The 20,115-nt window shown below is 38.5% G+C and overlaps 1 protein-coding gene across 2 annotated transcripts in view; it reads right to left on the bottom strand.

Moving 5' to 3' along the window:
• DENND1B (DENN domain containing 1B) overlaps window positions 1-20,115 on the bottom strand; it is a 268,816-nt gene that overhangs the window by 88,021 nt on the left and 160,680 nt on the right. For both annotated transcript variants that reach the window (XM_045028045.1, XM_045028046.1), the window contains one exon: window positions 18,745-18,855. In XM_045028045.1, the coding sequence (XP_044883980.1) occupies window positions 18,745-18,855 (111 nt within the window). The remainder of the gene's footprint in view (window positions 1-18,744; window positions 18,856-20,115) is intronic.

The raw sequence follows: 20,115 nt of genomic DNA, 5'->3' as shown, positions 1-20,115 counted from the left end.
ACCTACTTCTACACAGTATTGTGAATAAAACCATTTGAAACAACCAATAATTACTTTGCATTTGCTCTCCCATCCTGGGCCCTCCTACCATGAAGACAGATAAACTGGACTGAATCTGGTTGATTTTATTCATAAAATAGGTGGGAAATTGCACACAATGAGAAAATAGCAACACTGTTTCCAAACAGAGGTAGCCCAGATCCAGTACATGAGACATCACCAAGAACACAATCCTACTGATCTGAAGTTCTCAGATGGAGTAAAAGAAAGGAAGGGAGGGGGAAGGAAACACCTTTCCTATGCATAGGATTTTGGAAACCCAGCCATATAATAAGACTCAAAATCTTATCTTTTTAGTTCCACTATTGGTGCTACAATTGCCTTCCCTGGTACTTGATTTGCCACAGATAATCCGATGGTGATCTATGATAATGGCACAGACAGAAGGAGGTTTAGAAGCCACCTTGTTTATGGAAGACTAAAGATGGTTATAATGTCTTATTAGGTCATCGATAAAGTGACTATCCAATATTGACTTAATTAGTACTGGTCTTTATTAAGCATGCATTTCTACTGTAGCAAATGTAAGAGCTAAAAAAATGTGGATCCTGCTAGTACAGTGCTGAGATGTTATGGATTTTATAGGGGAAATCTCTTCATGGAACAAAGCAGAAATTAAAGTTTTAGCATCCTGGGTATCTTGGACAGTTATATTTGTTTATAAAAATTATAGAACAATTTTGCATATACATTTTTATAATAAAAACGGAAAAAATAATTATAAGAGCATCTTGGCAGAAATCACAGACAATTACAATTTGTGCAGCACAGTTTGCTCATCACTCAGATTAATATAATACGATTAAATATGGAAAAAAAGAGGGTCTGAAAGCTCCTGAGGGATATCATTAGGGCAAATTGCCAAAGAATGAAACATGAGCCAGTCAGGAGAGTCTGGAAACTGCAATAATACCAAGGGACTTGAATGTTCGACAGTTGGAGCTTCAGTAATGTGTGAACTGCAGGTTACGGTATCAAGAGACTCTGTTCACTGACACATAGAATGTCACTATTGACCAACGAACTGCCCAAGCTTGACAGCTATACTACAGGAAGCCAAGTATATCATAATTCCATATTTAAACTGTTCATTTCAGATTAACATTTTGTTTCTTAGCTTTATGTCAAACAGCTACATTGTACTGTTTTTGGCATTAAGGCAATGTCCAATTTAATAATTATTGCTTTGTTACAAAGAGTTAATTATTCATTTATCTTTTGGCAAATGAACATCCTTCCTTTCTCTCTTGCACTCATTATTATTTGTTGGATTTATCTAGGATTGCTTTCCTTTACATTTTAAGTAATATTCTTGAAGCTGTACAACAAATTCAATACTGTTTTCAAGTATTTTATACAAAATAGATGTGGATTCACAAATATAATATAATATAAATATTTTAATTTTGTATTTCAAGCCAAACTGTTCATATAAAAATATTGTTGCAGACATTTCAATCACAGACTGAAATAAAGCAAAGTGCTGGTTAGAAGATTCCCAAAATTTAGATAAAGATCTCTTTATCTAGTTAATGAAGTTGTGTTAATCAAGAGTCTAAAATTGTATATCTTATATTTACACATACATAAAAAACAGATACATGCACACAAGCATTTCTATTTATAGTTATGCAAAAAATTGAAAAATGTGCATTATGTTTTGGTTTGCGCTCATTACCAAAGCAATCTAGGAAGCGAATAATTACATTGCACAAGATATTTAAAGTTCTATAACTGGTCTTTACTACTTTGCGATCCACGTTTTGGGCTGACATTCAGAAGATAAAAATGTTAAATTAATGCATAACATGACTTTACTCTGTTCTAGCAGTGAAAGTATGGACTTAACTGGTTTATTCATTTAACGAAGTTCATTATATTTCTCCCTACATTTTGTACTTAATACACTAAAAGTGTATTGTTTAAACATTTCTGTCTATTCCTTACACAAGAGTAAGTGGATTTATAAACATACCACTGGTAGGTATATAAATATTTAGTGTGCATTCTAACTTCTAATGAAATTTGGTAATTTAAGCATATATGGGACAAAGATGCTTTTCATCTGAATGACACTGAATACTGCGTCAACTCTACATTACAACATTTGTGAAGTGATAACTGTGGCCATTGTGTCATGAAAGAATTTTGCACTTTTATCTTGATATTTTATTGTGCTTTTAGTTTACCTTGTGATTTTACTTTTTCAAAAAATTACAAACTGTACTGTTATTTCCCAAAAGCATTAACCATCTAAATAACTGCATCTTAATATTTGTTGTATTCCCCCCGCTAGGTGCAGGAAAATATAGGGAATTCTGTAGCTATTGGGATAAAACTATCTTTAGCTTTAAATAACCAGATATTTAAGGAAAAATCGAAAAATATTAAAGGGACATTCTATACTTGATCATTTGACCTCTTATGAACTCGGCAGTTTATAAGTCCACCATTTCGTGCAGTGGGATTCAAGAGAAACCTCTGAAAGTCTTAGAGGGGAGTGGACACCTGTCTCTAGGTTCCAGTGGTGACTGCTAAGGGAGCAATTAATTGGGTATTGAAGAGCTGTTGTTCATAGGACTGCAAGGAATGGTAATATATGACCACCAGAGTGCAGTATTTAGCACGCTGTGGGGAGCTGAGTAAAGAAGGCATGGGGCAGAAAGTGGAGTCTGAATCCCTTGGTGCTGATGCAGAGAAAAGTGGTATAGGTAACAATGATTGTGGCTGAAACAAGTAGTGAACAGTGTGGTTTATGTGAGTCCCTGGCAGAATGCAGGATTGTTTTTGCTGTCTGGGGAGAAGAGTGCATTTAACTGGAGACTGCATCCAGACTGAATTCCATTTCTCCAGGGATTATTGAGAATTACAAAAGAGAGTGTGGTTCAGATATTTTTCAGGGCAGAAAACATCTTTAGTACATTGTCTTGGAGTTGTCTTCAAGGTTGTGGCCAGTCCTACCCATCCTGTCAGTTGCTACTGGAGATTACATCAACTGCAAAATCTGATCAATTTCTGCATGTAGAACTGGTATTCCGTTCCCCTGCAAAAACTTGTGGCTTACATCCTTGTCTGGCAAAATTCCTTTTGTAACATGAGATGTTCTGATTGGCACATAATTCTATTGTTTTAAAGAAGATGGAGAAAGTTTGTTGCATGAACTTTGCTAGACCCGACTGTTTGGTATTTCTATACCAGTATTTGATTTTCTAGGTCTTGAAAGTGGTGGCAAAACAGCTATAAAAACACCTGGACAGAAATGTTTGTTTGCTAACTTTTTGTTTGTTTTCAGAGAGGGAGCTGAAATATGGTGCTGAGATAGCCTTTGTCAGTCACAAATAACATGATGGAAAAGGCCTGCCTTTGTTGGTATTATTATGGCTGTCAGAATCATTTGATACTGTCTGTCAATAGATTCTATTGCATTTTCAAGTATGACTGGGAATGTTTACATCTGTTTCCGGTGCTATCTGACAAGGGATTCTAGTCAGTATCATCAACATCAATCAACATCAATCATAGGTGCTGGAACTAAGGGTGCAGGGGGTGCTGCAGCACTCCCTGACTTGAAGTGGTTACCATTACATTTTAGTTCAATGGCACACAGCACCCCCACTATAAAAACTGTTCCAGCACCCCAGAAATCTTGTGTTGTGTTCCCATGAGATTTGTAATAACTCTAGTGCTCTTTAATTCTATCTGCTACTGCTTTGAAAAGTGTGTGGGAAGTAGGTGCTTACTGATAATACCAAGCTACATATGCTACTTTCTCCAGATACTTAGGGGATTTCGTTGTTTAAGAAATTTCTTTAGTGAAATTCATGACAAGATGGCACTAAATTAGCAGAGACTGAATCCCAACAAGATTGAAATTACGCTGAGCAAGTTGGGCAAGAAATACGAGGAGAGTCACAGTTTCCTTACATCTTCCTATTTCAGATAGTCTCTTCAGAAGCCTGACAATGTTCAAAAACTGAGGCACCCTTGAAGAGCGACTGCTGTTAGATGGTGCTAGGTCAGATGTAGTTAAAGCAAGTTTGTTCTTTCCCTAAGAACATCAAAAGACTATAGCTTTCTTTCTCTCTTACACACAAGGACTTGACAATTCTGATATGTGCCTTTGGTACTCCAACGTTCAACCCTATCAATGAACCTTTACTATGAGCTTTCAAAATGACTGGTCAACTGCCTGCAGCTAGGGCAGTCTGAGGTAAAACAACTGTCTGTGGTGTCAACAGAGAGGATTCTGCCTACCCGTGGTTATACTTTGCACTGGTTTCCTGCTTGGGTACAGACATGTTTCAGATTTTGATCTTAATATTTAAAGCTCATGGTGGACAACAAGTATATTATTGAGGGTCTGGTGTTCTATATATCTTCTTGTCTTCTAGGATTCCATTATAACGGCATGGAACTGAATTTGGAACTGTTTTTAAAATCAGCTTAAACAAGTCTCCAGTTAAACTATTTTCTTATATGTTTTGTCAAGCCAGCGAGGATGGTATTAAACTTTATACGAATCATGTTTTAAAATCATGTTTATAATATGCAACCAAATCATGTTCAAAATCAGTTTAAACAGTTCCTAAACTCATTTCCTAGTCTAAAATGTTTATACTTATTGAATAAATATCCACATATGATATAGGAGGCGTTGTAATCCAGTGGATAAAGCAGTGGACAGACTCAGGAGACTGGGTTCTATTTCTGGTGCTGGACAAGTCACTTTGCCTTTGTGCCTCAGTTTCCCCATTTGTAAAATGAAAATGATTATACTTAATTCCTTTGTAAAGTGTTTTTTTAATACCTACAGATGAAAAGAACTATATAAAAGCTAGATATTAATTAATTTACTATTATTAAGAAGGTGAGTATGGCTGCAAGAGAAGTATATAATTTATAAAATGTTTCCAGTCCTGCTTGTGTTATCATCTTTTTGGAATGATTCAATAAAATAATATGGCTTTAAAAGGTCATTTGTCAATTCCAGACTGTGAAATGCATGAGTCTTTTATGCCATAAAGGAACATATCCTTAAAACAAACCAACAAACAAAACTTGACTACACTTTCAGAAGTTTGTATGATCTGTACACAGTGGAGTCAATGTTCTGTCAGGATTTGTGGGAAAACTGTAACCTAATCATGAGACTTTGCACAGCGGGGACACATGTTTAATATGTATGCTCTCTCAGCAGCAGTACATGCTCAAACATGTCAGATTTATCGCTAAAAAACATCGACTAGCCGAGAGCTGTCAGTAAAGTATCCTCTGGAAATCTTTACATTTGTACCTCTATTTTGATTTTAGATTATTTCTATTTAGGTTCTTACAACAATACCCAGCACCACAGCATCTGAGCACTAGTTAACAATATTTAATGCATAACAATGCAAGTTTGCATGCTACACATTTTGACAAGCCAGAAGGATTTGCCTTTTGGAAATACATCTCTCAAGTAAACTAATTTAATTAAAAGTAGCAATAGAGACTGACTTAAGTTTATACTTTTTCGCAGTCTGGAGTCTATGTCAACAAGAGAAGCAATTTTCTACAATATTTTACATTTTTTTAAATTTCTACAGAAACACTGAAATCTTTTTGAAACAATGCTATTTTGAGTTGAAAGCTTTTTGTTAACAGATTTCTACAATATATTTATTTGAAAGCTACTTGCAGATCCATCTAATTCAAGTGAATGATCTGAAAACAATAACTCCATATATCACACAAACCATTTTTCTTATCTGACAGTTAACATTCTATCAGTATAAATTACTTTGTTCAAAGCACTTTCTGCAACCTCCAGTGAAAACAAAACTGAGAGAATACAGATGACAAGATTTACAATCATGACAATATGAAAAATAGGAATTTATAAAAACTTATTAGCAGAATGTTGTCTGTAAGCCAAACACAGTGACTCAAATTACACAAAATGCGCAAGTAAAATTAACCTGTGGTGCCGTACAATCACCTTTAAAAAAATCTACCGTATGAGCTACAGCATCAAAAATCAATTCCCCAAAACATTTTCTAATGTTGTCAGTGGCTTTGAATGTCATGTCTAGAAATGAGCCCTGGCACATTCTTTCTCAAAGTCCCATAGACCTAATGGTTTGTCTGCCTCCCATTACAACCCCAAGGATGATGATCAGACCCCTCTATTTAAATTTATCTTTTCAACCAAGGAAATAAAATGAAGTGTTGGACATTGAATAAATAACATGAAAATGTTGATTTTAAACTTGTAGGTATAGTTTAAAAATAACCTCCTATTTTTCAAATTTTGTCCTCTTTTTCATCTGTATTTTCAATATGTTTATTCTGTGCATTTGACAGCATTTTGTGTACAGTCATTTCACTGTGTTGCTGATGGGCAGTTGCTATTTCTCTCATGAATGCAGCATGGTGATATCACTCTTGTATACTACCTTGGAAGGGAAAAGAATTCACACAATTCTTGCCTAGCCTTATGGGCGTAGGAAAAGGGTGTTTCCCAGTAATAGCAGCAGAGCAGAAAATGAAATCGAGGAGGCAGTGGGCAGGTGAGTGCCCAGAAAGGAGCAGGTGCAAGGAGGAAACTGGGCTTATTTTCCTGCACAAAACACCTTTCTAGGCATAAGTGGAGGCTTAAGAGGTAGCAGAGACAAGCCCTTTGTAGTTTTTTAAAAATGTTTTTCCTCCAAAAAAAGCTAGAACATATTTTAAACGGTGCTCTTTAGAAGAGTGTTTTGAAAAATACTAGTCAAGTTTAACAAGTTCAAATTGAGTGTCCCCTTATGTTTTAGACTAAATAAAGAATGTCTCTCCATTCTGGTGCTCCTTTAATCTTGAAAAAGCTAACTCCACCTACCACTGCTTTCTTCTCACCTTTTTGTCTTTTCTGATGTTTGCTTTCAGTCTCCCGGTATTCTTTCCATTTCCATGTGCTATCCTTCCTTCCCCTCTTGCTCACTTATACCTTTACTTTCTAAATCTCTCCCTAATTTTTCCCATCTCCCCCAACCTCTCTTTCTCCCACACCCAGGTTTCCTTACCCGTTTCCCTCCTCTTACTACCTTCTGTCTCACCCTTAATCCTTTCTCTCCCTCTTTCCCCACATCCCACTACTTCCCCTCTCTATGCAAAAGAAGTGGCTCTACCATAAAACAAGGGGGGTTGCATATGTTTTTCCCCTCTGAAGGGGGAATTCCCAAGAATAATTTTTTTATCCTCCCTCAAAAGGTAGAGGAACTCTATGGCATGCTTTCCTGCTGTCCACTAATTAAGGAGCAGCAGGGAACAACACTCTTTGTGAATAGCTGACAAGCGACTTATTTACTGCAAGCAAGACTAGAGAGCATCATTGGCTATGTTGTAATTCATCTTTTGAACAGTGAATATGAGGAAGAGAAATGATGGGATGGGCGAGGAGCTGTGCTAAGTGGGAAAAAGCAGATAGCTAAATACTGCTGGTATGGTATGCGGGCAAGAAGTGCAAGTGTGACATACCAATTCAGTTCAGGCATTGATCACATCTCCTACTTTTACGCAGCCACTGATCAACTGAGTAATAGTTTTTTTCAAGGGACCTTATTGCTCTGGCAATTCATAATGGAATATGGAGCATTTCACTTTTAGGTCACCAGTTCAAATATGGCCCAGCTACATAGTGACTCAGCACCTGAAGAGTTTTTTTAGTGACCCTTAGTCCAGGTCCACAAAAACTGCCATTATCTTTGGCACTTATGGCACTCTTGTTTGGCAATCCTTACTGAATTGCCAGGGATTACTGGACATGAAAAGTGAGGAGGAGTCCCAGTCAGACCAGGAATTTTTTCTTTTTGCCTTAGTGTTAAACTGCAGATGGTGGGCTTTGTAAAAGGTAATTTGCTGATCCACCTTTGAATCACGATCTTTTCTTGAAAAGAAAATGAGCTCTTATTTTTAGAGCACGATAGTTATATTACTTATGTTTCTATACAGATAGCAGGTAAGGAGAGAAAAACTACAACACTGTTATGTAACTCCCACCTAATCAGATAAAACCAGAATTGTCAACAGTGTAATTCCTGATCACAGGTTTCACTGCTTTTCCCTAATTCATGTCTAGTGTCACTCATCTTGTTATTGTATTGTAAAGACAGGAAGGATGATCCAGTGTTCATGATACCAGCGTAAGACTAGGGAGACCTAGGTTCAATTCCCTACTCTGCCCAGGTCTTTTGGTGTCTCCTTAGGCAAGTCACTTAGCCTCTGTGTGTGTCAGTTCCCCACCTTAAAATGACATTTATTTTTGTACTGCTGCTGTTCATCATTTGTTCGCAGGCACCAACAGTGGTAATAATGCTGTGTGTGTGTGTTTTAATGAGATTTCTGGGCATTCACTTAATATCAGTTAAATCTTTGCAATGCTTTATGAATGGGATAACAAATTAATATCACTTTCCTACTTTCCAGAGCTAAATTCATCCCTCAGCTATGTCCACACACATCCTACTGACCTTACTGGAATTTTGTGCATATATCTGAGAGCAGAATTTCACCCTAAGTCTCTATTTTGCACAGAATTATCAGGATAACTCTACTCGACATGATTGCTGCTATAAAGTTTACAATCAGTTTCTCAGATGAAGAGCAGCCATATTGCACTGCACCACCAAAAGAATCTGCTTAAAGTAGGATCACCCCAGTGTAGGGGGATCACTCTGGAGGCACAGAGCCATCACAGCAATTTCTATGCCAGTGCCTTCCCCCAGCATATAGGCACAACTGGAGCTGATCCCCAGATACTGTTTTGGATCCTTCAGTTTACACCTGAGGAACATTCCTGCAAACAGTCAACCCAGGACTGAGAAGTAAAAAAAGTCAACTCCAAACCCCTTCCTCACTGACTTACACTGTGTGCTCTACAGCCACTCCAAGGATCTGCCCCACTACCAAAGTAGTGGTCAGCAGTTATTCTTTAAACATGGCCAAGGATGAATCTGCAGCCTACGAACCACAAAGATATTATTAAAGGAAGGGCAAAAATAGACAATTAATGCTGAACTTGCTTTGTGACTCAGTGGACAATAATACCACCTAGGGACACATCAATTTGGGAACAAACTCATGAATCTCTCTTTTAAGGTCAGCTGCGGAAGCAGCAAAGTGATGTGCAAAGGTGATGCGCTTAGCATTTAAGTTAAGGAGACTGTGCTTTGCATTCCTACCAGCTGGTCAGCTGTATCACATCCTCAAAGGACTCATCTGGTCTTCCTAGTCCCTGGTTGACTATAGATACTATGACTGTCAAGGCAAGGGAGCTGAATAGAATTTAATGGGTAAAAATAATCTATACAGGCTCAACAAGATTCTAAAGACCCCATTCAATCCAACTAACTATGCTGTATTCAGTGACTGAGCGGGGCTGCTCTCTTTGAATATAAGCAAGGAAAAGCCCAAAGTCAAATACCTACAAAAATAGTTACATCTATTATTAACATAATGAAGGAATTCCTAGTGCATTCCTTTATATGTAAGCTTCTCCAGAAAGGGCTCACAGACAGTGAAGTCAAAACTTTAACTACAGTGCTTACAGACTTATCAGGCTGGTATTAGCTAAAACAAATATTGGTCAAAATGGAGATAACATTTAGACATCTGCTTTAAAGTGAAGCTTCCTTTCCACCTGCCACATAGGCCACAAAAGATACACTCTAGTTAACATATTACTGACAGCATGATGAGAAAGCTCCTGTCAGACGCTGGCCAGCCGGGTGTTTGAGACAAAATGCACAGCCCCAGCTGACTAGTTAGAGAAAGTCTGGTGAGGTACAATTATAGAGGCATATGACAAGCCTTCATGCTTGACTGACTTGAGAACCGATGACATGGCTTTAAACAGCAATCCTTCCTACCGCTGGTCACAAAACAGCAATAAGTCAACTGATGCACTGTTGTAAAATCATGATTTATTCCTTTGCTTTGAATACATGAGACTATGGTATGATGTTCTGGTAGACTACCACAGCAGGTTCACTTGGGGCCTAAACATCTAAGGCCTGTCTACAGCATGCATAAGATCTATGTTCTAGCTCAGCCTTACTAGAAAAGCTTTCCACACTAGCTTAATAATGTATGCAAACATTGAATAAAAAATAAACGGCATTAAAACTTACTATTATATCCCCATTTAATTAGTAAAACAATTTATACAAATATAGCAGTGGATGCTAAAATACTAATATACGAAAATATTCAATATTTTAACATGACATCTAAGACCAGTCCTCCTTATTCAGTTAAAGTGAAACAACAAAAATCACCTCTGTGACTATATCCCACGCGTTGTTTCATACACTCATTCCAAAAGGTAATTTGTTTTTCTTTTATAGATACCTGTTCAAAAGCTACAAATTGTAGTTTTTGCTACAAACAGATCTTACAGAACATGCTCCTCAGGCGAGGTGAATCTAGCCCACTCTAACACTAAGCCCCAAGCAAGCTGCAAGGTTGATGACAACCATATTATTAAAGGGAGTTGGAAAGCTGTACTAGTAAGAATCAAAAGCTAGGGAAAATAATGACCATGAAGCTATAATAGAACTGAGTGCAGGGAAGTTTCCACCTACACCTTTTTGTGCTCACCATGCAGATTGCTATTAAAATTCAAGCAGAGGGAGTTTTTTAAAAATAGAAGAATAACCATAGCTAATCAGTTATAGAAACATGCAAAAGAGTAAACAGAGTTGCAATTATGAAAAGATGCATACAAAACAGAAGCCTGCTTGGTTGGGAATGAAATGCAAGCGTCTCACTGAGTTAAACCTATTAGAACAAATTAGATTAAAAATGCAAATGGTCCAATCACCAATTAAAAAGGCTAACTGATAACTTAATGATTCAACCCTCTCTTCTATATACTCCCTCCCTCAAAGTAAACCTTCTTTATAAATGCAATATTGTATTTTTCTCTTGCTTTCATGCCAGGGCCAGTCCTTTATCTCGAATACAACAAACACATCAAATTTATAGCAGAGAAGTGCTAGACTTAAAAGAATTTTTTTTCCAGATATATTCAAGTAATTTTGCATCCCCCACAAAAGAAGGGTAAGGAGAGATTGAGGGAAGCCTTGAATTATGCCTTCTGTTATCGGTCCTTACTGCCCTGAGATAGTGAACCGAAACAGAGCTGATAACTTGAAAGTGACATCACAACCCAGTCTTCATGAACTGTCATAAACAATTGGTATTAACTTAACCCCAGAATAAGGGACAACTCCCTTAACAATAAAATGCATTTGATATCATTGCCTTTGAAAGATAAATTTGCTTAAGAATCAAAATTTAATATAGGAATATCAAAAGGATACCTTTTCAGCTCAGTCAAAAAATTATTATTTTATACATGCAATAGCCAGGAGAACTAAATCTAGCATACACATCACTCAAATAGAGACTGTTTGTTTATTTGGAATATTTTTATTAATACACATGCATATTTAAACCCAGCAGTCTATCATTTTAATGAAGCAATGTATTAATCACACCAAAAAGCAAATGTAATCATTCTTAACTATTGAAAATACTTTTGATAGAATAATTTAGAAGAGTTTATAGCTGTACAGTGCTGTTTATATATATATAAAAACAGTACCATACAGCAATAAGTAATTCTACCACCACTCCTTTTCAATTTGTAAGAGAGGCTGTTATGGGAGATGGGGAGGCAATGTGTACTGAAGTCCTATGTCAGTGACACTCAACTCTACATCTCTATTTTATCAGACCTCACTAGTATGGTTGACCAATTTACCAAGTCCTTTGCCCAACATTCCCTGTAAACTGCATGCATGCACAACTAAGCAACTGTTCTGTATCCACCACACGTCACATAGCTGGAAGCACAGCTGGTGTAGCAGCACAAATTGCTCCCTGGCATGATTTGCTGCTTTGCTGTTATTGATCCTGGTTGGGCAATCGGAGCATGCTCAGTAACATCTGCTGAAGCCTCTGCCGACTCTTCCCTCAATCAGAACTAAAATTGGCTCCTTGCTATCAATGGGGGCTACTAGAGTACAGAGAAAGCAAATTGGAGGAGAGGGATGGCCTGAATTTATGCAGGGAAGTCAAATTGTATGTCAAACAGGTGGAAGCAGAGAAAAGAGAGAGGCAGATAGGCAAAATCAGGGATGGGTTAGGAGCCATGGTTAAGAAAGAGGGAGAGGTGCTGCCTGAGAGTGGCAGAGGGGAAAATCCCAGGGACAGGGGACAGCAAGAAAAAAAAGTTAGCCCCAATGAGCAGCACTTGCAGAAATAGAATGTAGGTAGCAGATGGGCTTTTCCCCCCTCCCTTGGAAGGACAGGGCATCTCAGCACCCACTTCTCAGTGCCAACAGGGAGGGATAAGGAGTGGGGTTGAGGGAGATAGGGGCTCCTAGGAGGAGATGGTAGGATGGCTCCCTCAAGGACTGATGCTCCTGAATGTGACACAGATGTTCCTAAAATACCTTAGGTAACAATTACAGTAGCCAATTTTCAAATATCAATAATGTGACTTCTTTCATTTTTTTGTATTATCATTAATTATTGCATGAACATGGCAAAAATAGGTTTTGTTTGTGAGTACGGTTATCCAGAGTACCAACAAATGCCAAATGTGGTATTTTTAGTTTCATACATGGTCCTGAGTTTCATGATTGAATCTAAGAATCCCGAACAAAATTATTGTCATCGCTACTAGATATGGAAGAAGGTCTAACGCATTCCAACTGAATGTTCAACTATTGGCACACTACTGCACAATAATACATGTCTTTACAACTCCCTGAACACACATATACATGATACTCTATTGTAGTACACATTTTTTAAAGTCCTTAACTACACATTTTCATAATCCATACTTTAAACAGTCCTGAAATACTCATTTATACAATAGAATGTAATCTTTCTAAAAAAGCAATTGCAATCCATTTTGTATGCTCTCACACAGTTCTGTGAGGGATTTCTCTCTCTCTCTCTTTTTGTCCTTAATAATAAATTGTAAGCTTGCCCAAGGACAAAAATGTAACACTCAGTAGAGTTTATAGCCCACTCAGTACAAAGAAAATTTAGAGGAAACATTGTCTTTGCCAGTACTGTGCCTTGGAAATGGGCTAGATGACTAAAATTTAATCCAGTTAAGACTCTGATGTTGTTGGTAGGTTGGGAAAAATAACCAGAAGAAACTGAGGAAGTGATATCAGCTCCCCCATTCATGGGAATTTGCTGCGATCTGTTATTCAAGTTGACAACTTGGGGATTTTATTGTATCTTAAGCTGTTTTGAGATGGCATTGATCACTATCTGGACAAGAATATCTTTTCACCTATAGTTGGTCAAGAGATTGCAGCATTTTCTTTCTGGTGAAGATTTCACCATAGTATCTATGTCACTTCACTAGTGGATTATTGCAATGCAATTTTTATGAGGCTGCATTTTAAAACTGATCAGAAACTTCAGATAGTTCAGAATACAGCTGCCCGTCCCAGACCCCCGCAGACCTCCCTGTACAGGTAGCAACAGGAACATACCAACCCCTGAGGGTTCATCCACTGAACACTCACAAAATTAACAGGCCTGAAGTTCCCAAAGTAACAGTACACACCAGCTTGCAAGATTCAACTCAGAATCATCACTTTGCTTAGTACCACAGCACTTAGATACATTTATAGTGAAAACAAGAATAAGTTTATTATCAAAAAACAGAGATTCAAGTGATAGAGAGTAAGAATATTAGAAACAAATGGTTACATATAAAACAATCATGACCCATTTTCTACAGACTAAATTCAAAGTAACAGGTTAACATACTGTCTAAAGAAGTTTATTTCACCCAAAGTTCTCTACAATGTTTTCAACCAATCCTGGCTGAGACCCCTTTGTCATGAAGCAAACTCGTTGCACATTTACTTTCTCAGTGAAGGATGATAGGGGTGTTTTCTTTACCCCCCAAATATAATAGAGCAAACCTTTGAGAGCACCTCCAGATAAGGTTCTCTCCCCCTCTCCCTCAGTTAGTTTCTTTCCGAAGTGCTCACAATCTTTCATCTGCATTCAGTTCAGACTGGTGATAGGAGACCCATTGTGAACAAGACCATACTCAATTTATATGTAAAAAGATATATGGAAATACATCTGTTGTCTGACAGAAAATCTGTTTCACACCTTTGCTGCTGACTAGTTCCTAGACACAGAAATTAAGAACATATTTTCTGTATATATACACATAATTCCTTGCACAACATTTGCACATGCGTTTCACAGTGATATTGATGATGCACGTGATACTGGCTTTTATTTGAGACCTCACATGACATTCTTTGGTGATCTAGAATGTTCATATCAGACTCAGGAGATTCCTGTAGCCCCTATGGGGGGCCCTCTGTGCCCCATGCCAGTTGGAACTATGCCATTGAGATCAACTGAGATATTAAGGCTAACAGCCCTAGTCTTAAATGGGAGGGAACTAGAGGCAAAAACAGGTCGGATTATACATCCCATTAAGCTTTCCAGCATAAAGCAGACTTAAACCTGTCTTAACTGACTAAGGGTACGTCTACACTATGGGACTATTCCGAATTTGCATAAACCGGTTTTGTAAAACAGATTTTATAAAATCGAGTGCGCGCGGCCACACTAAACACATTAAATCGGTGGTGTGCGTCCACGGTTCGAGGCTAGTGTCGATTTCTGGAGCGTTGCACTGTGGGTAGCTATTCCGTAGCTATCCCATAGTTCCCGCAGCCTCCCCCGCCCCTTGGAACTTCCGGGTTGAGATCCCAGTGCCTGATGGGGCAAAAATCATTGTCGCGGGTGGTTCTGGGTAAATGTCGTCAGTCACTCCTTCCTCTGGGAAAGCAACAGCAGACAAGCATTTCGCGGCTTTTTTCCCTGGATTGCCCTGGCAGATGCCATATCATGGCAATCATTGAGCCTGTTTTGCCTTTTGTGACTGTCACCGTATGTGTAATAGATGCCGCTCACAGAGGCGATTCAGCAGCGCTACACAGAAGCATGCTTTTGCTTTTGCATGATAGCAGAGATGGTTACTAGCCATACTGCACCATCTACCATACCATAAATTGGTAATAAGATGGTCATGGTTACCAGTCCTTTTGCACTGTACCATTTGCTGCTGTCATAAGTGCCCCTGGCCGATCAGCCAGGGGCGCAAAAGCCAAAATTGGGAATGACTCCCTGAGTCAATCCCTCCTTTTTGGTATCTAAAAATAGAATCAGTCCTGCCTAGAATATGGGCAAGTGTACTAGAGAACCACTGTATCATAGAGCTAGAGAGCACAGCTGCTCTGTGTCAGATCCCACAGAAATTATGAGCTGTATGCTATTCACAGGGGGTGCTCCTGCAACAACCCCACCTGTTGATTCCGTTCTTCCCCCAGCCTTCCTGGGCTACCATAGCATTGCACCCCCACTTGTGTGATGAATTAATAAAGAATGCAGGAATAAGACACAGTGACTTGTTAGTGAGAAATGAGTGGAAGGCAGCTTCCAGCTGCTATGATAGTCCAGACAGGACAGTAAGGAGTGTGGAGAAGAGGAGCCCAGCATCCCTCTGCTAGTCCAGGGGCAATTGAATCTTTTCTTTACACATGAAGGGTGGGGGCTGATGGAGCTCAGCCCCCTGTTGCTATTATGAGGATGGTTACCAGCCATACTGCACCATCTACAAGGAAAAATTAGGGCCAGGCGCCCTTGATTGACCTCACTGATGCTAGTCGGCATGGTTACCAGCCCTTTTGCACTGCCTCATGTGCCAATAGACTGATGACGAGGACGGGTATCAGTCGTATTGCACCATCAGCCACCCATGGCGGGGGGGGGAGTGAGGATGTTAGTGTTGACGGCTGCAGCATCGCGTCTATCTGCAGCATTCAGTAAAGATAGGGTGACATGTAAAAGAGTCAAGAGAGGATTGTTTTCCCTTTCACTTCTGGGGGTGGGGGTGGGGTGCGTAAATTGCCGAGCTATGCCCTGACCCACCGCGGACACGGTGTTTGACCCTAGAAGCATTTGGAGCTCAGCCAAGAATGCAAATGCTTTTCGGAGACTGCAGGAACTGTGGGATAGCTTGAGTCCTCCAGTCCATGAGCGTCCATTTGATTCTTTGGCTTTCCGTTACGCTTGTCACACAGCAGTGCGCTGAGCCCCTGCTATGGCGTCTGTCTGGAGATTTTAAAAAAATGATTTTGAATTTCGTCTTCTGTAACGGAGCGCTGATAGAACAGATTTGCCTGCCCTTACAGCGATCACGTCCGCATGGTCCATGCGGGAGCTCTTTCTTTATTTTGATTTTTAACTGCATCGCCACACGTGCTGATCGGAGCTCCATGCTGGGCAAACAGGAAATATTCAAAAGTTCGCGGGGCTTTTTCTGTCTACCTGGCCACTGCATCCGAGTTCAGATTGCTGTCCAGAGCGGTCAGTGGTGCACTGTGGGATACCGCCGGGAGGCCAATACCGTCGATCAGCGGCCACACTAACCCTAATCCGATATGGTAATACCGATACTAGCGCTACTCCTCTCGTTAGGGAGGAGTACAGAAACCGGTTTAAAGAGCCATTAAAATCGATATAAGGTGCCTCCTAGTGTGGACGGTTGTGGCGTTAAATCGGTTTTACGCTCCTAAAACCGATTTAAACGCCTAGTGTAGACCAGGCTTAATACAGGATTCTTGTAGGGGAATAAGGAACACCACAGTGACTCCTACACATCTCTTCTCCTAGAGCAGCACTGGGGCCTTATGGCTATTATATCACTTATCAGGGACCAACATTCAGCTGGATTGGTGAGCTGCAAAGATGGCTTAATTCTATGTATTGTCCAACCTCTCTGGACTTCAGAAAATAGGTCAGAGTTTGTTCAGCCTAGAGGGTGAAGACCAAGTTATTTTCTGTGAAGAAGCAACCATTTTAGAAGTCTCTTCCCTCATTGGTTTGACAAAGTCCAAATTTGTTGTTCATGGTATGATGCTATTCTGTTTTCCTAGGCTTTTTCAGGGAGAGAGGATGGGTGAAGTGATGGGAAGCAGATGGTGTGAGGTGTTGGTTTGGGGTAGGGGAGGCTGGGAGGACTTCTGAGTTTGGACATCAGTTAAAACTGCTTATTGTTTATCTTTTATTGATAAGTTTTGTACATGGACTACTCTTGATGGATTTATTTTAGATAAACTGAAATAAATCTTGGACTGTATGCTTGAAATGGGAGATTCTAGCCTAGTCTGAATTTAAAGGAAAAGATCTAGCTTTTAAAAGTCAAAGGCACAGGATTTTAATAGAATTTTTTTTTGAAAGCTTACAGTACTTACATCATCAACTGCTTTCTAAAAGCTGCACATCACTCATTCAATAACAAACTATTTATGGGTTATTTAGCTTGGCTCTGCTCCTGCACCTTGAGGCATGTGAACTGATGCGCTTGCATTAAGACCCACTAAAGTCACATGGGACTCTGCACGATGCAGCAGCCCACACAACAAGTTGTATATTTGGGGACTTCTGATGTTTTCATTTTCTTTTTTAATTGTCGGAACTGCTGCTACTTACTAGCATCCTTTCGCAACACAGGGTTTTTCCCACCCCACAAAATTTCCTTTTTGGCTCAATGGAATTTAAATTAATCTTTATATACCATATATTCTCCGAGATCTCAAAAAATATTACATAATATAGAAATTTGTTTTTTAGAAACAAAATAGAACATCTGTCTATCTCTGAAAAGTTGCTCCGAATTGTGTTTTTAAAACTGCATCTAAATCCTGCTCCCAAAGAAAACTGTTCATTTGCTGTTTAGTAAAGTTGGTAATGTTGAATTACTACTATGGAAAATGTGTCAGATAAAAGGCTGTATAAGCACTGCTTAAAAGAAATAAAAGGATTTTCTGTGACTGAGTTTTAACAAAAGATTAAAGCTACTAAATGACAAATATATACTATGATGCAAATTGGTTTGTAAAATGATAGTCACTTGCAACCCGAGTTAACCTCTCAAGCATCCAAACTATAAGAAAATCTCAGCGTTTAAAACAAAGGAATATCTGAATATTTAGATATGTTTTTGTAACCAAACATAGACATTCTTTCATTTCACCAGTCTAGACTGACATAAGGAAAAACATTTCAATGTGGGCAGTACCCTAAAACCTGTAATAAAAATGCTATTTTGAGTTGTAAATTATCATCAGCCACAAGAGCTGTTCCAAATCAGAGCTATTACAGTATATGCCCCGAACTACTACTCTGCAACAAAGATGAATCTACCTATTACCTGGTTAGGATAGCAGCTATTATTATGGCCCCTTGATTTCCTTCAAGTAGCTCCAATGGAATAAGCCACAAGTGAATAATAAAGATCTTATAATAGCCCTTAAGAATTCTTTATAGGGTAGCAGGCACAGAAATGAACTCTGGAGAGTTAAAGAACTCTCATCTCCTGATAAGAAAAAATAATTAACCTGACTTAATGTATCTGAGTAGGTCTTATATAAATCAGACTTTTGTACTTCAAGAGCCAGATTAAAACCATATATCAAAAAAAGTATGTAGATATTGTCTTACAAGTACACATGGAACATATCTAAATCTGCAGAGGTCTGTAGGTCTTTTTATGAAATGCTCAATATATTCTACTTAAAAGGAGATGTGTGAAGTACTTACAGTGCTTAGTTTGCTAGAGGTAATAATGATTCGTCTCTCATTCAACATACTAGCATAAAGTTGCATCATGTTGTTCACATCCACAGCAACAAAATATTCAGTAAGATTTCTCTGTTTAAATAAATAAAAAAAGAAATGTTAACATATATTAACAACGGTAATTGAGTGGAACATTTTGTTCATTTTTTATAAAATTTCTTACCACACAAATGAAAATCAATCCTGCCAGAGAAACATGTCTGTTCATTAAATATCTGCATTCACACAATTCCTTGCCATTTTAAACACAAAGTAAAATTAACTTTAAGGTCTCTTCATTTTGTATGTTTAGTTATCCTTCTGGGTGGAGGGGAACTTTCTATTTTCAAGAAATTTGGAAACATGGAAACTTTGGAACAATATGTGCTAGTTCTGTTTAAAACAGCTATTCATTTTTATTTATACTTTGGGTTTTTAGTATGAATGCATCCTGGGCCCTAGGTGAATATACATTAAAATTTTTAAAAATGCATTGCTATGTAAAATATATACAAAAGCATTCACAAGACTTAGTACTAACCCTAGTAAATTCAACTCGTAAATTGCTCATTGTATGCAGTGTTGTTGTAGCCATCTCAGTCCCAGGATATTAGACAGACAAGGTAGGGGAGGTAATATCTTGTATTGGACCAACTTCTGTAAGCTTGAAAGCCTGTCTCTCTCACCAACAGAAGTTGGCCCGGATATAACCTTACTCACCTTGTCTCATTAGTAAATTCCTCCTCATTGATGTATAAACCAAGACATTTAATCTGTATAATAAGACTCCAGATGTGTCAATATATGTCACTCTGAAGCCTAAAATGTCTGTCGAGGTTGGAAACAGCTACAAGTGTTGCTAAGGGCACTTGTTGAGCATATCACCAGGTTCAGTCATCACTGGGATTCTCAGTCTGTTACTGTCACATTTTTAAATTCTCAGCCATTTTGACTTCACAAATTATTCCCATGTGGCATCCAGCTACAGTAAGGCTTGTATGTATACCATGCCAGGAGTCCTAGATCACTATGATATCAGTGGTAACTCAACCAATCATTAGCCTTACTCTATAGCTAATATGCACACAACAATATCATTGGTTGTATGAAGGAGACTACACAGATGGTGGATTATTTGGCCCAGCTGCCATTGTTCTGCAGAATCACCCACACAACAACAGAGCCGGCACATACAATATCTAAAATATATATATATATATATATATATATATATATATATATATATAACACCTCACCACAGTACACACTTCTGATCTGCCACCTGCACAAAACACCACAAATCTCCAGCACAACCCCACCCCCACCAAATGAAAATGAACACAATCACACACA

The sequence above is a fragment of the Mauremys mutica genome, chromosome 8 (genome assembly GCF_020497125.1).
Source record: "Mauremys mutica isolate MM-2020 ecotype Southern chromosome 8, ASM2049712v1, whole genome shotgun sequence".
Taxonomy (NCBI): Eukaryota; Metazoa; Chordata; order Testudines; family Geoemydidae; genus Mauremys; species Mauremys mutica.
This window is presented reverse-complemented; position numbering and strand designations above follow the sequence as displayed.